The 20,638-nt window shown below is 46.1% G+C and overlaps 1 protein-coding gene across 3 annotated transcripts in view; it reads left to right on the top strand.

The window, feature by feature from the left end:
* HTT (huntingtin) overlaps positions 1 to 20,638 on the top strand; it is a 318,202-nt gene that overhangs the window by 129,799 nt on the left and 167,765 nt on the right. For all 3 annotated transcript variants that reach the window (XM_073000994.2, XM_073000995.2, XM_073000993.2), the window contains 3 exons: positions 7,322 to 7,449; positions 11,319 to 11,429; positions 20,289 to 20,366. In XM_073000994.2, coding sequence (XP_072857095.2) covers positions 7,322 to 7,449; positions 11,319 to 11,429; positions 20,289 to 20,366 — 317 coding nt within the window. The remainder of the gene's footprint in view (positions 1 to 7,321; positions 7,450 to 11,318; positions 11,430 to 20,288; positions 20,367 to 20,638) is intronic.

The following is a 20,638-nucleotide window of genomic DNA, read 5'->3' as shown; positions in this document are numbered from 1 at the left end:
TAATCTCGGCTCTTATAGATTTCTAACTTACTCTTAGATCACTTTTAAGTTACACACAGTCTCTCTCCCCCTCAGACTTCATCCACCAGTCTTTTTATTCTGCTCCACTCCCCCCTTGGCTCTGCCTTCCGTTCACTCATTGGCTCCTGTGTCAAGGTTCCGCAGTGACGGACAGGTGGGGTCAGGGCTGTTCGCTACAGTCATAGACCTCAAGGATGTATATTTTCATATTTCCATCAGGCAAGACCATCACTGCTTCCTTAGCTTTGCGATTGGCCACTCAATTTATCAGTTCAAGACTCCTCTTTGCACTGGTCACAGCTCTGTAGCTTTTCACCAAGTGCATGGCTCCTGTGGTGGTATATTTGCATAATGAGTTCTGTTTCACCCATACATGGATGACAGACTGGTAGTGGCTGACTCCGAGAGGCTGGCACAGGATCATGTAAGGACGACTACTTTGTCTCTCCTTGAGGATGTCGGCCTACAAGTGAACTTTGATAAGTCTATCTGGCCCCTTGCCAATTTCTAGGTTATATTGGGCCAGTCTTGAAGTTCATCATTGCCAGAGCATACGCTCCTCCCTCCCGCCACCTTGACATCCATTGTATGATTTGTTTGTTCTCCCAGGAACAATGGTCTCAGCTAACAAGGTCCAACAGCTGCTGGGCCTCATAGTCTTGACAGTCTCAGTAATCTCACATGCATGCAATGTGATCTCTACAGTCATGGTATCGCTCGCTCTTTGACCCCCTGTGGGGTCGCCACCCCCCAACTCCTCAAAGTCACTCTGGAGCTCAATGCACAGCTGCACTGGGCTAATTTGCTGAACATTTTCATGGGCAGACTCTTCTGGCCCTTGATCCCTTCTTTTCATATTATTATGAACACCAGCCTTCTCAGCTGGGGGGCACTATGCCACTCTTGCCAGATTCATGACACATAGACACTAGAGGTGTCCCTTCTACTCTTAAATGAGCTGAAACTCTTAGTGATTTTCAAGGCCTTCAAAACATTCCAACCTCTTCTGTCAGGCAAAATAGTACAAGTAGTCACAGACAACACAACTACTATGTGTCGTAAAAGCCAGGTTTCCTAAGAAACTGCTTTTACACGAGACAGAGAGGGTCCGGAATGATCAGCTCCTTTACCAGGCAAAACTGGGTCCATTAATTTAACCCTAGGGCAGCTGAACACTCTTTCTCCCAAGTCTGACCCGATTTAAGAAAGAACAAAAGCACTTACAGGAGTTGTAGGGAATCTAATCTTCCTAGTATAGTATATACAATAGTATATTTTTGAGACTTCCAGTGCATGGACCAGCATGGGGAGGGACTGAGTGTCCCGATAAGGGTACAGCTGTACTGTCCGTCTAAGATGGAAGTAGGTGGATTGGACCATGGACACTGATTGTGCATTGAATGTGCCAGTTCTTCTTTGTGGTCTCTGTGATTCACACTCTGGGTGATCTGTGCCTGTGTGGAGCCTCATCAGAAAGTTCTGGAGATTCTGCAGTAGGAAAAAAAAATTAGAATAGGCCCCTTCCCCTATAAGTACCTTGGCTCCAAGGCTCTCCTTTCAATTTCCATCAACCGCCGCATTGAGAGCCTCATAGTTCTGCTTCTGTAGTAAAAGGGAGAGTTTATTCTTGATTCCTTTTCGTTTAATTTTTTCCTTTACAATTAGAATGCATTGGATTTATCATCTCAGAGATATCCCCCCCCCCGCTCGGCCTCCAGCCGGAGCACCCCCCATCATCGTTTTTTTCCCTCCAAATTGTTTTTCTCCTATTCATGGCCCCTTTGGGCTCATTTAAACACTGCATGGTCTATGATAACAAAATACCATTCTCTGATGGCCACGCTAAGTGTCCTTTTTGCTTGGGAGAGACACACCAAACGTCCTCCTGCCAGCATTGTGATAACTTTAAGCACTGAGTTCTCTATTCTCGCCTCTTGAGGTTAAAATTCTGTCTTTGGGAACAATCCCTTCAACCAACTAAAATGGCCCAACCTCCCTGGAAGGCCACCTCTCAGACCAAAGCGATGGAAAAGGCTCTTTTCAAGGACTCAAAACAACGTCCATCGACCACACCATCCCGTTCCGACACTCCATCCACTTCATCTAAAACCTCCAAAACCCGAAGTTGAAATGCTCAATACAGAAATCTTCAATATTGAAGCCCTCTGTTATATGCCAAATGTTCACTGAAGCCTCTTCGGTACCAGAGCCTTCTCCACCTAAAAAATCCAAACAACATAAATCTAAGTCTACAGTCATTTCTCACCACCAACAAATTTGTGATCAATCTCTGTCGGTTCGCCTTCTGACGATGACGGAATCCTGTCTCACCAACCCTATTCTCAATCACCAGAATGGGATGACAGAGTTGATCATTTAACAACTTCTCCTCCCAGTCCTCAACACTTCCTTCGAGCAACCCTTCTGTAGTTGCTTCACCCGATAGCCAACTCTGTACAACTGGAGACCATACCTTATTCTGTGACATCTGATCGTCCACCATGGCCTCCTCAGAGACATCGGCCCCAACAATCCCTGGAGCCGTCTATTCCATCACGTGTGGTTCAGACTCTCATCGGGTTGCCATTTGCCCCGACCAATGCTCGACTGGATAAACCGCAACCGCCAATCAGCCAGTTGCTCTATCCAATTTGCTGTATCTTCCCACAGCGGGCCTCAATCTCAACAGCCATTGGTGTCGAAATGGCCATATCACCATGACCAACATGGACTTCAATCTGCTCCCTACCTGGTGCCTAAAAGACGCAGAATGGTTGAGCAACATTCTTCTACACGTGAGGCTCTTACAGTTGCAGCCTCCCACTACTTTCCTGTTAACCCTGATGAGGGAAAACGTTCCTCTTGCTCAGCATCTCCAGTGTCTATATACTCCATTGCTTTACCAACTCATCAACAACCTCTGTTTCGTCATCTCTGAGACACAGGCTCTGATATCGATGATCCTTGATATCCATCCTGGTTCATGGACACTAGTTCTGTCCCCCTGCCAACGCACCATTTCAGTCGGTCAATAGAACCAAATGATCAGACTCAACATCACTATGACCCCGAGTTCGACACTGACATTCAGCCATATCAGACAATGTCCATGTCGCAAATGTCAGTACTATGACATTCAACCTCTTGACATCGAAGTCAATTGACAATCCGTCAACTCCTGACGCGACCCTGAATATTCCAGTCATGGATCCAGACCTCAAACGCCGTCAGTATTACTTACTTCTCCAGAATCCGATCTTGTCGATGCCGATCCACCATCGCCGGCAGAAGATTTCCAAACTTACGCCCAACTCATGATCGATATGGCTAAGTCTCTTGATCGCCAAATCCACCGCCCTTCGACAGAATCGGCCGATCATCTATACCAGTGGTTCTTAACCTTTGTTACTCTGATGCTTTTGAACTGCAACTCCCAGAAACCCCAGCCAGCACAGTTGGTGGTGAAGGCTTCTGGGAGTTGCAGTCCAAAACTCCTGAGTAACCCAAGGTTAAGAACCAGTGATCTATACGATCCAATTTCTAATGATACAACTACTCCGGTACATACCTCAATGCTACCATCTCTACTTAGCACTGCTCAATGATCCTGGACAAAACCAGCCTCTTCCCATACAATGTCAAAACGAATCGATAACCTTTACAGAGTCCATGACCCTGAAGCTTTATTCCTTCAAAAACAGCCAGCTCCAAACTCTATATTTGTTGAAGCCTCACAATCCAGATTCTGACATCGACAGACTCTCATACCACCAAATAAGGACAGTAGGAGGATCAGTTCAATAGGTAGATGGCTTTATTCATCAGTAGCATTCACCATGCATGTCGCTAACTATCAAGGAGCCATGGGTGCATATCAACATTTCCTCTGGGACAATGTCATCCTCTGTCGAACCTTTACCAGAAGATACGGTACTTGCCCAAACCTTCAAACATGAGGGCCTTTTCATTGCCAAGCAACAGATGCTTTCTGCTAGGCACACGGTAGACACCATAACAAAGTCCATGGCCACTTCAGTAGCCCTGCAACATTTTTCTAGGCTAAGGACAGCTAGTTTGACTGAGGAAGACCTTCCATTTGATGGGGCAGGCCTCTTTAATACTGAAACTGATGATATTTTGGAAAATGTGCAAAAGAAAAGATCAGCAACTAGGCGTTGGGGAGTTTATCCATCTTACCAACAACGCCCCCAACAAAATCAATGGAAAAGACCATACAACTCATATTAGAAATTCCAACGTGACCCTCCAAGACAAACTTCTTATACACCCTACTTCAAAAATCAAATAAACCCTGACAGCAGTCCATTACTAGGCGAAATGACAACAAACCCAAACATCACGTTTGATGCTCCCATGACCAAGATCTACTCAGCCGCACAAATTCTCAAGCTCACGAGTGGGAGTTGGACCAATCAGTTTTTCTTTGTCTTTGCGAGCAATGGGGCAAACCAACTCCCAGTCTCTTTGCCTCCCGTGTGAATCAGCTCCCGAGCTGGCATTGGCAAGTGCTCTCAAGGAGATGCATTCATCGGCCGATGGCCCAAGACCCTCATTTACTTTTTTCTGCTTTTCCCGCTCCTCCACAAGGTCGTAGTTCGCCTACAAGACAAACCCGATGTTATAGCCCTTTGGTGGCGGAGACAACCCTAGTTCCCAGTCCTTCACAATCTCTCATCAGACACTCACCACCTCCCTCACCTGCCTCACCTCCTCATGCAGAACAATGCCCAAGTACTTCACCCAGACTTACCTGTTCTGCACCTGGCAGCATGGAGGATTCCGCCTGGCTAATGGGCGTTCTCCTTCAAGCGAAAAAGCCCTCCACTAGGAAGGCTTTCCTGTTTAAATGGAACAAATTCAAATCTTTCACCGAAGCTTTCTCATTGCCTTCTATCAACCCATCACTTGCCATTGTTCTACGTTTTTTGCTTCATCTGAAGTCTACTGGCCTTTCCCTCTCTTCTTTGAGAGTTTACCTCTCTGCCATAGTTTATCAGCCTTCCAACTCTCCAGCAGCTGATTTCTTCAAACATCCAACATTAAAACATTTTCTTAAATGTTTATCTCATATGTACCCAGATACGTGTCCACCTTCCCCGTAATGGTCGTTAATGTTGGTACTACAACAACTTACTAAAGCTCCTTTCGAACTTTTAGCTTCAACTGATATAGGACTACTTACCTTTAAAACAGTTTTCCTCGTTGCTATCACCTCAGCTCGATGAGCTAGTGACTTAGCAGCCTTACGTTATGACTATCTTTATTCACAATTTTTATCCAGACAAGGTGAAACTATCCATGGATATTTCTGTCCTCCTCAAGAAAGAAATTCCATCTCTCCCAGCCGCTTATCTTTCCTTCCTTCTTTCCATCACCGTTGTCAGCTCAAGAAAAGATCCTCCATACTCTGGACATTAGACAAGCCCTTGCCTTTTACATCCAGCACACCCAATCTTTCAGATGCTCACCTCACCTTTTCATAAGTCACCATCCACCTACCAAAACTCGTCAGTGATGTCTCAAACTATATCTAGATGGGTCGCTTCAACCATTCATCTCGCATATCAACTGGCACGGAAACCAGTACCGAAGGTGATTCGCCCTCACTCCACCAGCGTGAATCACCTTCAGCATTCCTACATGGCGTACCTCTTCCAGAGTCTGCGCCTTTGCCACCTGGGCACAGCTGTTCACTTTCATTCGGCATTATAGACTTGATCTTTCTAGCCTCTACTTTAGTGTGACACTCTGCCTCCGGGTAAGACAGCTTTTTAGTCACACAGAGTGTGATTCACAGAGGCCATGAAGAAGAACGACAGGTTACCCACCTGTAATTGTAGTTCTTCGAGTGGACCTCTGTGATTCACACATCCCACCCGTCCTTCCCACTGTCACACGCCATTCTGCTTAATATAGTGGTGGCTGACACAACTGAACTACTTACTTGGTGCCAAGGTACTTATAAGGGGCAGGGCCGTATTCTAATGTGTTTTTTGCTACCGCAGAAGCTCTAGAACTTTCTGATAAGGCTCCATGCAGGTGTGGATCACCCAGACTGTGGATCACAGATGTCCACTCGAAGAACCACAGCAAAAGAGAGAGCTCTCCAAACCACAGGACCTCCGTCTTGTCTAGATTCAGTCTTAGTTTATTATCCCTCATCCAACTCAGCACAACATACAGATAGCATCCACTGCAGAAGAGTGGAAGGACAGATAGAGTTGTGTATCATTTGGATGTTGATGACTCGTCACTCCGCATCTCTGGATGGCCTCTCCCAATGGTCTCATGTAGATGTTAAACAGCAGTGGGGAGATGAAGCACTCCACAGTTGATGACCCAAGGGGTGGAAACCATCTCCCCTAATTGCATTCTCTGGGGGCGGTCCCCGAGAAAGTGTCAGAGCCAAAACAAAGCAAGGAGGATACTGTTGTCAGAATGTTGAAAAGGACACCTTGCACCTGTCAGCCTCCCTCAAAAGGTCATCATGCAGGGCGACCAATGATGCCTTGTACTGTGATGTGGCTTAAACTTGGATTGGAATGGATCAAGGGTATTGGGTTCCTTCAGGAGTGCTGCATTTTAAGTAATGTTTATCTGTCCAAACCAAAAAAAAAAAAAGGTTTGTAGAAGCAGGAACAATCTTTGTGAGGGTGGTAGTATCTTTCATCTGGAACTCCCCACCCCACCCATCATTGACTGTGTATGTCAGTCAGTATGAAAAGCTGGCTCACTTCGAGAGGAAGGGAAATCGATTGAGAGCATCTAGAATCCTACATAAGAACACTCAATTCTGCAGCATTCTACCGCAGGTCACATTTGTATCCATAGAGTTGTACAGAAGTGGATAAAGTTATAGGGATGTGGTGGCGCTGTGGGTTAAACTGCAGAAGTCTCTGTGCTGCAAGGTCGGAAGACCAGCGGTCGTAAGATCGAATCCATTGCTTGTCCCAGCTCCCATTGCTTGCCCCAGCTCCTGCCAACCTAGCAGTTCGAAAGCATGTAAAAATGCGAGTAAATAGGTACCCCACAGTGGAAAGGTAACGGTGTTCCGTGTCTAGTGGCGCTAGCCACATAACCATGGAAGCTGTCTATGGACAAATTCTAACTCTACGGCTTGGAAACGGGGATGAGCACCACCCCCTAGAGTCAGACACGACTGGACTAAATGTCAAGGGGAACGTTTACCTTTACCTAGATAAAGTTATGTTAAGTTAATGTAGGATAGTTCTAAGAGATGAATGCTACTATAATAGTTTTTTTCGTCTTAATTAATAAGCACCTAGGCAAATTGATGCTTCGGGTCCTGCTCCACCAAGTAAATCATCATCACTGGGCAACTTCTATCACCTCCCTTCATATCTGAAGCTATATGATGTTTTGAAAGCAACTCATGCCAACTATAAGGTATTGCCTTTTCCTCTGCTCAGTTTCAAACGCTCTGAGATTAATAGTTTGTTCATATTGTAGATCATGTTTCTTCGCTTTATATGTTCTACATTGGGATTGAATATCAAATGAAAATGTTATTATGCTTTGTTACTTGAACTCATTTTAAACATTTATGTATTGGATGTGCAAAATGTGTAAATGAAGCATACTAAGTTACTTACAGAGTTTTGCAAGTTTTTGAAATAAAGCCCAATGGCAGAAGTCTTAATAGTTAGCATAATAAGTGACAACTAGAGTTGAACTATTGAAGCAGTGGGGATTTGGGGTATCATCTTCTCTGTAAGTTCTGTTACTTCCCTGGGCTTACTGTAGTTCACCCAGTATTCCAAACTTTATTGTAATTGACAAAGAATTTTGTCATTTTGAACCAACTTATAGCAACCCTAATAGGGTTTTCAGGGTAAGTGAGTTATGTAAAGAGTGTTTTTACCATTTCCACACCTCCAGGGAGCTTCCATGGCTGATTGGGGATTCAAATCCAGTCCTCCTGAGTCCTGGTTCCGTCACTCTGTCCTCTACACCAGACCTGCGGCCCGGTGCTGGTCTGTGGCCTGAGCTGGACTGGGCCACCGAGACAGACCTCCCACCCCACCCCCGCATGCACTCACCCCCACACAGCCCGTTTGCACATGCATTCCAGTGTGCCCGTGCGAGCGCTGCGCCGCCGTTTGTGTATGTGCATGAGCACAAACGCACCCAGACAAGCGCTGTGCCGCCTTTTGTACAAAAAGGTTGGGGTCTGTTGCACTCCACCACTCTAGGTATCCCAGTTAAAGAATTATCTTGCCAAAGACACTAATAGGCAACATAGTATTGATGTAATATGATAGAATTTTGTCTATTCAGTATGCTAGACTGTAGAGGACTCTGTTCATAAGAATATAAGAAGAGCCCTGCTGGATCAGGCCAAGGGCCCATCTAGTCTCGCTTCCTGTATCCCACAGTGGCCCCACCAGATGCCTCTGGGAGCACACAAGACAACTAGATACCTTTCTCCTGATACCCCTCCCCTGCATCTGGCATTTTGAGGTACCTTCCTTTTAAGCCTGGAGATTATACATCCCGCTCATGGCTTGTAACCTGCGATGGACTTTTCCTCCAGGAATCTGTCCAACCCCCTTTTAAAGCCATCTAGGCCAGATGATCACCACATCCTGTGGCAAGGGGTTCCACAGACTAACAACATGCTGAGTTTATGTCCCCTGGTTCTTGTATTGCGTGAGAAGAAAATAAGGGTTTCCCTTTTTTTCCACTTTAACTATCCCGTGCATAAGTTTATATGTCTCAATCATGCCCCCCCCCCCTTAGGGGCCTTTTCTCTAGACTAAAGAGCCCCAAATGCTGTAGCCTTTCCTCATAAGGGAGGTGCCCCAGTCCAGTCATAATTTTAGTCACTGACTTCTGCATCTTTTAAGTTCAGTTCAGTTTAATGCTGCTACAGAAGTCCTGTGACTGGAAATGCTGAAAAGGCAAGTTGTCATAAGCGGTTTGTAATGGCAAGAAAACATTGGCCTCTTAACATTGCAATGTTGCTGATCTGTATGTATGCTCCAAGTAGGCTCATTTATGTCCTGTCTCTCTGTCCCCAGCTTGAGCCTTACATGCAAGTACACAAATACATGAATAGGTGTGATATGAACTTTCTATCTGATAAATGGGCCCAATGGCTGAAATCCTGTTGGCACAGCTATGTGTACTTTGGTCTGTTGTCATCAACCACAGCCTTTTATCTTTAAAGTCCCTTAATCCCCCTGCTCAAATTCTGAGGCTGCCTAGACTTCCCTTTTGGCTGGAGAAACTTTTGTAGTCCTTGGGATGAGAAGAGTCTTTAATGTTCCAAAATTACCACCAGCAGCCCCACTGTCTGCAGTGAGAACAGCAGCAGTGTTTTTCAGACATTAAAATCTTCCCATCTTGAGCCCTCCAAAGGCTTTACCAGATCAAAAGGGATTAGAAATGGGCATGAACCTTTGTTCAGATGTCCAGCCCAATTTGTTGCCTTACTTGCATAGGAGTTTTGCAGGCATGGTGCCCCTGTACCCATTCCTTGGGTGACATGTGCTTCCATCAACATGGTTCCCTACTCACCTTTTGCAGTGTTTCTTCCTTCTTCTGCCTCCTTCATCAATGACCCACTCAAACAAGAAGCTGGGGCAGGGATTTCTGCAGTGCTACCTTTGTGTGGGTGGCTGATGGAGAAGGTGGAAGAGGGAAGAGACACTGCAAAAGGTGAGTGAGTAGTTGTGATGGGCAGACAGGGAAGGAAGTGTACGTTGCCTAAGGAATGGCCGGGTGTGCAGGGAAGGCGGGAGCATGCCATGCCAGCACAACATCTGTGCAAGGATGACGATGAATTAGACCAAGGTTCATGTCCATCTCTATAAGGGATCCTTAGGGATTCTCAGAACCTGAGGGTGAGGGGGATAGGAAAGTTTTAATTAAAGATAAAATGTCACATCTGTGCACACCGTCAGCTTAACATTCACAAATCTACATCATCTGGATTCTGGCTTTTGTTTCTGATTGTGATTTTTTTTTGTCATATGCATTGATCATATTAAAGAAATGTATCTTCCATGAATCCTAGATAAACACCATGTGTATAATATTGTCATCTTCCAGTGCTTGTAGCAGTATAAAATCAAACCAGACATCTTTTTTACATTTATTATTTTGCATTTAGTAACACTATGAAATGCAAGTCGCAGTGAGCAATATTCTTATCTCTTCCTTTCCCATCTCCTTGATAGGTGCATAGTCTGCAGTTCAAGGGCAGAATTCGGCAGAATAGAAAACAATGTTTCTTCCTTTATTAGTGGAATTTTTGGATGCATCTTTAACTTGGCCACACTTTTAGAAGCTTACATATCTGTGCTATCACAGGAGACCTTTTGCCATAGATAGAGATAATAGGTCTCCTATGAGTTTCATACCTGAGCACCAGCCTAACAGCTACTCAGGCAGCTATCCTAGGTAGTAGGTGTGGTTAGTTCTTTTTTTTTTTTTTTGGCCTGTTCACCATCCGTGGAGAGAATGCCTTTATATGCATTGTTGGGCAGTGTGAATTTTATTATAGTTTGCAGTGATAGGGAATGCTATTCCTGGTAGATTTTTCCCTTCCAGACATCTTTTAAAGGTATAGGATTACTTTAAGATATGGAACTTGCAGTCCTTTTACTCTTTAACTTTGACCTGTGGTTCTGCAGCTTTGAATGTGCCCTAAACTAAACTAAAGGGCACCTTTTGATTTTCTTCATTAGCTTTTCTTCCTTTGACAGAAACTAATACAAAGAAATGAAGCAAATACAGTGGTGCCTCACAAGACGAAAGTAATTCGTTCTGCGAGTAGCACTGTCTTGTGAAATTTTTGTCTTGTGAAAAGCGGTTTCCTGTAGGAATGCATTGCAATGCATTCCTATGGGAAACCTTGCAAGACAAATGAATTATTTTCAACGTGCGAGGCATCGGTCTTGCGGGGGGGGGGGAATTGTCTTACGAAGCACGGCCATAGAAGGAGCTGTCTTGCGAGGCACCACAGTGATCGCAAAACGCTTTCGTCTTGCGAGTTTTTCATCGGATGAGGAGAGGTACCACTGTAATGCTTGTATTGCTTTTTTCTTGTCACTTGCTGAATTTCTTTGTGGCAGGTTCTTTTCTGATATCATTTTAACAGTACAGCTTTGCATATGCCTACACAGAAGTAGTTAAATAGGCATTATTCCCAAGTAAATCAGTTTAATGTTACAATCTCAGCTAGGTTTGTTAAGCATCCTATAGAGTTGTGCTCTCAATTTGAATATTTATTTTTTGTTGTGGGATGTAAGGTTACACTGGATCTCCAGAACAACAATGAAAAGTTTGGTGGTTTCTTGCGATCTGGTTTGGATGTTCTCTCTCAAATATTAGAGCTTGCAACTCTTCAAGACATTGGAAAAGTAAGTTGACATATCTGAATGCTGTTTCTCAGACTTTTGGCTAAGATTAAATGTAGTTTATGTATCCTTGTGGTGTATCAACTGGAGAAGCAAACAGTAACACCCAGTTTTGCTAATTTTAGATCCTAAGATTCAGAGCTCTCCTGGTTTTGTTGGTATGATGGGAGCATCATTTCCATATGTTGGTTGGTACCAAAAGATAACTTTTCAGGATTTTGATTTCTGTCTTGAGAAACATTTCAGCTCTACATGAGCACCTCCACAATGCAGTTTCTGAAATTTTCTAACACCAGTTTCCTGCATTAGAATCTGACTTATCAAACTGATTAAGCTGTTATAAGAGAAAAATCAATCGAAGTCCCATTGATGCGCAACGTTTGTCATGTAGTCCATTGGGGTACAGCCTTGGTCCACAGTGTAGTTTTATATGTGGATTTCAATCAGATTAATGTTGGTGTGACTAAAGGTATGTATAAAATGTGTTGTGATTTGCATGACTGAGGGCTATGTGTTGAAAAAATATCTAATTAATATTGGCAGATTATCTCATCCTGCACAAGAGAGGATATCTCACCTTCCATGAAAAAGAGTGTCCATGAGACAGGCCAAGACACCCTGTTGAAAACAATGTAAACTACTATGAGATTTTTCACTGTTGCAAACAGACCAGCACTTTTTCCCTATCAGCAGTATTAGCAAAAAATTATTTTGTGGAAAACAGCTTGTATTGTGCACAAAATAAATCTTGTAGTTTTCCCACAGAAGTCCCAGTGCAAAAAATATTGTTTTTATCTTGCCTAATGGGAAGGAAGCTTTTGAAATATTTTGTTCTTCTTGGTTTGTGACTTGTACGCATTGGTCTTGTGCTTGCACAAAGCCACTCTTGAAATGTCGGAGAGCAATCTTTTCCAACCAGGGTTGTACAGAATCTTAGGGTTTCAAAGAACATTGTCAAGTTCATGAGAGTCAGGAGGTTCCACTCTCCCTCTCTGGTGTTGCAAAAATGGCATTATGCACATGAAGAAGGGGAGACACTATCGGGGTGCAGGCAGCACAGCATGCTCCCCTCTTTATAAGGCAATAGCAAAATCCACTTGTAGGAATTCAGTATGCTAAGTTATGTACTAAATTACTTATTTTGTAAAACCACGGAAGTGAACATTTTCCAAGCCTATGTGTGTTTTTATTGAAAAAATATTGAACAGCATCGGGGCCAGGACTGAACCTTGGGCTACCTCACTTGTTACCTCCTTTCAGTTAGAGAAGGACCCATTAGTCATCACCCTCTGAGTACGATTCTGTAGCCAATTGTGTATCCACCTGACACTTGATTATCCAGCCCAGACCTAGTTAACTTGCTAATCAGGATATCATGGGGCACTTTGCCAAAAGTGTTGCTGAAGTCAAGATATGTGATGTCTCCAACATTCCCTCTGTCTATCAAAGAGGTTACCTGATCAAAAAAAGAAATCAAATTAGTTTGACAGGATTTGTTCTTGACAAATCTGTGTTGGCTTGTAGTTATTACTGCATTGTTTTCTAGGTGTTTGTACAATGACCACTTTATGATCTGTTTCCAAATTTTGCCTGGGATTGTAGCTCTTGGGACATTCACTTCCAGTATACAGTACCACCCTTTTTTTGCTCAGTTGTTTATTGGTGTAAACAATTCATTCTTGGAAAAAGTCTTTTTTTCCCTTCAGTCTCCCATTCTCCTTTAGAATTTTTAGTCATCCATGGTATTGACCTTAGCCATACTGCTCTTTCAGATACTGCTATCATCTGTCACTACATCTTTGCATTTTCTAGCTCTACCTTTCCAGTGTAGAGGCATGGTTTCTCCAGCCTCAGTGTCCTTTGGCCTGATATTGACCTCAATACCAGCTTCAGATCTGATTTTGGTTTAGATTGCACTGATGGCACTTACTTAATAGTTACTTTATGGTATGAAATGCTTGCTTTAAGTACCAGTAACTGCAGCTCCTATCAAAGCCACTATTTATGTAGGACCAGGTAAGCAACAATGTACAGTGGTGCCCCGTATAGCGACGTTAATCCGTTCCAGGATTAACATCGCTATTCGGAAGCATCGTAAAGCGAAATTAAAAAGCCCATTGAAACGCATTAAAACCCGGTTAATGCATTCCAATGGACTAAAAACTGGCAGGGACAGGGTGGGTGGGGGATCCCGAAGGCTTCCAGGCAAAAGCCTGGAAGCCTTCGGGACCCCTCCACCCTGTCCCTGCCTCCCCGCGCTGCCTTCCCTAGCCGAGATCGGACTCCCAGGAGCCCGATCCAGGCTGGAGAAAGCGGCGGGGGTGGCTGCCAGCGAAGGGGACAGGGTGGGTGGGGAGACCCGTCCACCCTGTCCCCGCCGCCCCGCGCTGCCTTCCCTAGCCGAGATCGGACTCCCAGGAGCCCGATCCAGGCTGGAGAAAGCGGCGGGGGTGGCTGCCAGCGAAGGGGACAGTGTGGGTGGGGAGACCCCTCCACCCTGTCCCCGCCGCCCCGCGCTGCCGAGCCCAGGATGCCTGACAGGCATCCGATCTCCCCACCTTCTCCCCGTGGCTTGGATAGGACCCGCGGGGCTAGCCCTGCCATGGGCAACTGCCGAGGCTTGGATCCGAGCCTCGGCAGTTGCCGAAGAGCCCAGCCATGCCTTCCACACACACACACCCCGCGGCTTGGATCCAAGCCGCGGGGAGAGGATCGGAGGCATAGCTGGACTTCAGCCGGCTAAGAGGCCAGCGATCGGGCAGGAGGAGGTGGGAAGATTCCCCCACCACCTCCTGCCCGATCGCTGGCCTCTTAGCTGGCTGAAAACCCGGCGTTCGCTCGGGAGGGGTTGGGGGAAACTTCCCACCTCCTCCTGCCCGATCGCTGGCCTCTTAGCCGGCTGAAGTCCGGCTATGCTTCCGACCCTCCCCCCACGGCTGGGATCCAAGCCGTGGGGAGAGGATCGGAGGCATGGATGGGCTCTTCAGCAGCCGCCGAGGCTTGGATCCGAGCCTCGGCAGTTGCCGAAGAGCCCAGCCATGCCTTCCACCCTTCCCCCACGGCTGGGATCCAAGCCGTGGGGAGAGGATCGGAGGCATGGATGGGCTCTTCGGCAGACGCCGAGGCTTGGATCCGAGCCTCGGCAGTTGCCGAAGAGCCCGGCCATGCCTTCCACCCTTCCCCCACGGCTGGGATCCAAGCCGTGGGGAGAGGATCGGAGGCATGGATGGGTTCTTCGGCAGCCGCCGAGGCTTGGATCCGAGCCTCGGCAGTTGCCGAAGAGCCCGGCCATGCCTTCCACCCTTCCCCCACAGCTGGGATCCAAGCCGTGGGGAGAGGATCGGAGGCATAGCTGGACTTCAGCCGGCTAAGAGGCCAGCGATCGGGCAGGAGGAGGTGGGAAGATTCCCCCACCACCTCCTGCCCGATCGCTGGCCTCTTAGCTGGCTGAAAACCCGGCGTTCGCTCGGGAGGGGTTGGGGGAAACTTCCCACCTCCTCCTGCCCGATCGCTGGCCTCTTAGCCGGCTGAAGTCCGGCTATGCTTCCGACCCTCCCCCCACGGCTGGGATCCAAGCCGTGGGGAGAGGATCGGAGGCATGGATGGGCTCTTCAGCAGCCGCCGAGGCTTGGATCCGAGCCTCGGCAGTTGCCGAAGAGCCCAGCCATGCCTTCCACCCTTCCCCCACGGCTGGGATCCAAGCCGTGGGGAGAGGATGGGAGGCATGGATGGGCTCTTCGGCAGACGCCGAGGCTTGGATCCGAGCCTCGGCAGTTGCCGAAGAGCCCGGCCATGCCTTCCACCCTTCCCCCACGGCTGGGATCCAAGCCGTGGGGAGAGGATCGGAGGCATGGATGGGCTCTTCGGCAGCCGCCGAGGCTTGGATCCGAGCCTCGGCAGTTGCCGAAGAGCCCGGCCGTGCCTTCCACCCTTCCCCCACAGCTGGGATCCAAGCCGTGGGGAGAGGATCGGAGGCATGGATGGGCTCTTTGGCAGCCACCGAGGCTTGGATCCGAGCCTCGGCAGTTGCCGAAGAGCCCGGCCATGCCTTCCACCCCCCCCCCTGCGGCTTGGATCCCACCCGCGGCCTACTACCCCAGGCGTGGTCGGACTCCTGACAGTCCGACCATGGCCGGGGAAGCCGACCGCGGGGAACGGGAATCCCGGCGGTGGCCTCTGAAGGACCCTTCAGAAGGGTCCTTCCGAGGCCACCGCAGGCATTTTCCCCCAGCTGAGCTGCGGGAGCGCTCCTTGGGAGGCTCCCGCCGCTCAGCTGGGGGAAAATGGTGCCTATGGGGAAAACATCGCAAAGCGATTTTTCCCCATAGGCAACATCGGTATGCGATCGCTTTTCCGATCACAAAATCCGCATCGGTATGCGGATTTGTGGTTAAACGGGGCACTCGTTATACGAGGCACCACTGTAGTTAAACCTTAAGTTATAATATGCTTACTTACCCATTAATTATTGAAAAAATTTAAAAAGATATTAAGCTGTTCTATGAAATAAATGATAAAGAAGAAATAAAAATATTACAGGATCCTTTAATGTTAAGGGCAAAATTTATAATGGAGGGGCAAGATTAAAGTAGAGAGAAAAAATGTAAAGGCAATTAGAGGAAAAAATAAACTGTCAGAGGAACACAATAAATCAGGTTCTAATAAGACACGTCTATATAGGAGCTAGAATAGAATGAGAATCCTTCAAACAAATAAAACTGAAATAGCTATGAGGTGTTTGAAGAGGATTTATTATGAATTTGGTGATAAAAACTCTAGAGTAGTATCCAAAGTTATAAAAAGCAAAGCTATTAAAAAGGCAGTTGTTAAAATTAAAACTCAAGAAAGAAGAATTGTAACTGCACAGCAACAAATTTTAACTTTTACGGAATATTACCAACGTTTTGAATTTCCTGCCTCCCCCCCCCCCCGCCTTTTCCTGGTTGTAACTCGAAGCTCCGGCCGCAAGTCGAAGCAAAATTTTGCAGCTGGAGCTGGTCGTAACTCAAAATGGTCATAAGTGTTGACCATATGTAGGTCGAGGCACCACTGTACTAAAAAGGTTTGATCAGCACACAATACTAAAAATAATTATAAAAAATCTAGATTGTTATGTATAAATATTCCTATAGAACAAAAGAAAACTGAGGTAATGTTAGATTTGTGTTCTAGTTTTAGATATCTGGGTACAGTGGCGCCCCGCATAGCGACGTTAATCCGTTTCTGATTAATCGTCGCTATGTGGAAACATCGCTAAACGGAAAGAAAAATCCCATATGGTGCCCAAAACTCACCGTTCAGCGAAAATCCTCCATAGGGGCGGCCATTTTCGGTGCCTCTAAAACGAGGCAACACAGCCAGGGGCCATTTTGGAACTGCCGATCAGCTGGCCGAAAATGGGGCCTTTGGCATTTTCCCTCAGCTGAGCGGCGGGAGCTTCGAAGCCCCACCGCTTGGCTGGGGGAAAGTGTCGGCGGTCGGTCGGTGGTGGCTTTGGAAGGACCCCGAAGCCACCGCCGACATTTGCCTTCCTAGCTCTCAAAGGGCTTTCCCCCCAGCATTGGAGAAAGCCCTTTGAGAGATCAGAAGGCTCTCAGCGGCGACGGCGGCAGGGTAGGGGGGGTCCGGATGGCTTCCAGGTGAAGCACTGGAAGCCATCCGACCCCCCTATCCTGCCGCCGCTTGGAGCCGCCCCTCGCAGCCTATCCCAGCCATGCTCAGACTCCCGGGAGTCGAAGCATGGCTGGGAAACCAGGCGTGGGGCGGCTTCAAGCGGTGGCGGCAGGGTGGGTGGGGGTCCGGATGGCTTCCAGTCCTTTGCCTGGAAGCCATCCGGACCCACCCTACCCTGTCCCTGCCGCCGCTGAGAGCCTTACGAGCTCTCAAAGGGCTTTCTCCAATGTCCGCCCCACATCGGAGGAGGCCATTTCAGGGCTCTGAAAGCAAGAAGCCTGGGAGAAAAGGCGGGAAATTCGAATTTCCAGCCTTTTCTCACTGCCTCTTTGCCTTCCGAGCTCTCAAAGGGCTTTCCCCCTGACATTGGAGAAAGCCCTTTGAGAGCTCGGAAGGCTCTCAGCGGCGGTGGGGGCAGGGTAGGGTGGGTCCGGATGGCTTCCAGGCAAAGCCCTGGAAACCATCCGGACCCCCCACCCTGCTGCTGCCGCTTGAAGCCGCCCCGCGCCGCCTATCCCAGCCATGATCGGACTCCCAGGAGTCCGAGGATGGCTGGGACAGGCGGGCGCGGGGCGGCTCCTGGCGGCAGGGACAGGGTAAGAGGTCCAGATGGCTTCCAGGCAAAGCCCTGGAAGCCATCCGGACCCCCCACCCCACCCTGGGAGTCCGAGCATGGCTGGGATAGGCGGCGCGGGGGCGGCTCCAAGCAGCAGTGGTGGCAGGATAGGGGGGTCGGATGGCTTCCAGTGCTTCGCCTGTAAGCCATCCGGACCCTGCTGCAGCCGCCGCTGAGAGCCTTCCAATCTCTCAAAGGGCTTTCTCCAATGTCAGGGGGAAAGCCCTTTGAGAGCTCGGAAGGCAAATGTCGGCGGTGGCTTCGGGGTCCTTCCAAAGCCACCGTTGACCAACCGCCGACATTTTCCCCCAGCTGAGCGGCAGGGCTTCGAAGCTCCTGCCACTCAGCTGGGGGAAAATGGGGCTATGGGGAAAAATCGCAAAGCGATTTTTCCCCATAGCCAACATCGCAATGCGATCGCAAAAGCGATGGCATTTTTGCCATCGCTATGCGGATTCATCGTTAAACGGGGCACCGGTTAAGTGAGGCACCACTGTATATGGTTAACAAAAAACATAAACCCAACTAGTGTATAGGAATTAAGGCTGTATTTGTAACTATAAGAGAAAAAAATAAAGAAATTGGGAAAACTAAATTTATCGTTATTAGGGTGAATGAACATTGACAGTAAAAGCCTCTATTTTACCATAATTATTTTTGTTTCAAAATATACCCCTACAAGCCAGAAATGAAATATATAAAATTATGGCAAAAGAAACCTTGGAAATATGTATTACATGAAAAGGAAGAACAGTAAGATTCATACATTTTGTAAAATATCGACCAAATATAAAAGGAGGATTAGTTACTGCATTTAATAAAATATTATGAAGCCTTTCAAATAACTCAAATAGTTAACTTTATCAAACTTTATCAAATCGATATTGGGAAAATCTAAAAAATTGATGTTAAAAATAGTCGATAGGTGGTATGTATGTCCTGCCCAAGTACGTAAAATTAATTGAAAGATACTAGAATTATGGAAAAAGTGTAGCCATAATGGAACATTAGAACATATGTGGTTAATGTGATTGAATATAGAAGTATTCTGGTATGAGGTAATTAATTGCCTAGAAAAAAATAGGAAGTCAAAAAATAGTTCCAAATGAAACCGTATTGTTATTTTTCACTATTTTTTGGAAGAAATGAAAATGTATAAAATAAAGAATTGGTGGTGACTCTTTTAAGGGCAGTGCAGAATGAAATTGCCCAATGCTGGAAAGATGCTCAGGACCTCACTTTGCAAAGATATTTGAATAAAATATGGGCAGTGGCACTGATGGACAAACTGACTAATTGGGTCAGATTATACGGAGGGGAGATTAAACAAGATAAATTTATGAAGATATGGCATCCGCTGTTGAAATTGGATATTGAGTCAAAAGTAGACTAAAGCAAGTAGACAGTGGGTTGGACTGCTGGTTATTCTACGTTACATTAGCTAGAAATAAAACTGCAATAATGAGCCACAGAAGAGCCTGTGTGAAATATAAACAGGTAATGTAAACAATTTGTGTGTGTGTGTGTGTGTGTGTGTGTGTATGTGTGTGAAGGTATAAGAGTTTATGGATAAGGGATTTACTATCAATGTAATGCAATAGGTATTATTCTATAGCCGCTTAGAGTGGTTGCGAGACCAGATAGGCATGATATAAATTAAATAAATAAATAAATAAATAAATAAATAAATAAAATAAATGCTATTTCGAATGGAGTGATTACATATATAAAACAAGACAGTAAAAACTGTTTTTTCTGCATTACCTGATGATGGTGACAGCTCTGATGTGTCATCTTCTCAAGCTTCCCCTTTTAATCTTTTTTTTTAACTAGATTTGGTGGTTAAGATGCTACTTCTCTGTCAATATCAGATAGTATCCTTCCACCCAAACAAACTTGGATCCTTGACTCCATGTCATCCTTTCCCTAGTGGCATCTTCCTCACACCCTAAGCCTTGACACTGACTGCATCTTTGAATTCCAAATTGCTTGCCATTATTTGCCTTTCAAGAAGATGGACACTTCCCTAATGGTGCTTGAGAGTGACAAGACTCCATGGGAGTCTCAGGAGCTCAGGGGACATGTAGTCTCCCTGCCCATTAGGCCATACAAGGGGAGTTTCTCAAAGAACTACCCATCCCATAAACCCTTATGACTCCCATCAACCCTTGCTACTCTCAAGTATCATTGTGGCAGTTTCCTTCTTGAAAGGAAAGTAATCACTATGGAGGCATATGTGGTTTTTTTCCCCCCTTATGTTCTCATTCTTTAAATCTAAAGAAATTATTAAACAATATAGATGGTTGTTGTGGGGTTTCCGGGCTCTTTGGCCATGTTCTGAAAGTTGTTCTTCTGGTGAGCCTGGCGAAACGTTAGGAAGAACAACTTTCAGAACATGGCCAAAGAGCCTGGAAAACCCACAACAACCATTAGATCCTGGCCGTGAAAGCATTCGCGAAAACAGTACAGAGTTGGTCAGACAATACAGGCCTCATAGTGTTGTAGATTTATACAGTGGTATTTTAAGACATTTTGCTTACATAGCCACTTTTTTTGAAACTTCTTGTTTTTAGTATGTTGAAGAAATTCTGGGCTATCTGAAATCTTGTTTCAGCAGAGAACCAATGATGGCAACGGTGTGTGTACAGCAGGTAAAAGAATTTCATTTTCAATTTGAGATTGTGTTTACATTTTTGTTTCAGAAAAAGTGTTTCTTTTTGACAATGTGTTCACCTTTTTATTTCAGAAAAAGTGTTTCTTGTTCTAAGGGATACTATGGTACTCATTAATCATTGTAGTAGTATTTCTGCATGTTAATTCAAGAGAGTTCCTATAACTTTTTTAAAAAACTGATGGATAGCTCAGAGGTTTAAGCATCTGGCTGCAAAGCCAGAGATTGAGAGTTTGATTCTTCACTGTGTCT

The sequence above is a fragment of the Pogona vitticeps genome, chromosome 5 (assembly GCF_051106095.1).
Source record: "Pogona vitticeps strain Pit_001003342236 chromosome 5, PviZW2.1, whole genome shotgun sequence".
Lineage (NCBI taxonomy): Eukaryota > Metazoa > Chordata > Lepidosauria > Squamata > Agamidae > Pogona > Pogona vitticeps.
This window is presented reverse-complemented; position numbering and strand designations above follow the sequence as displayed.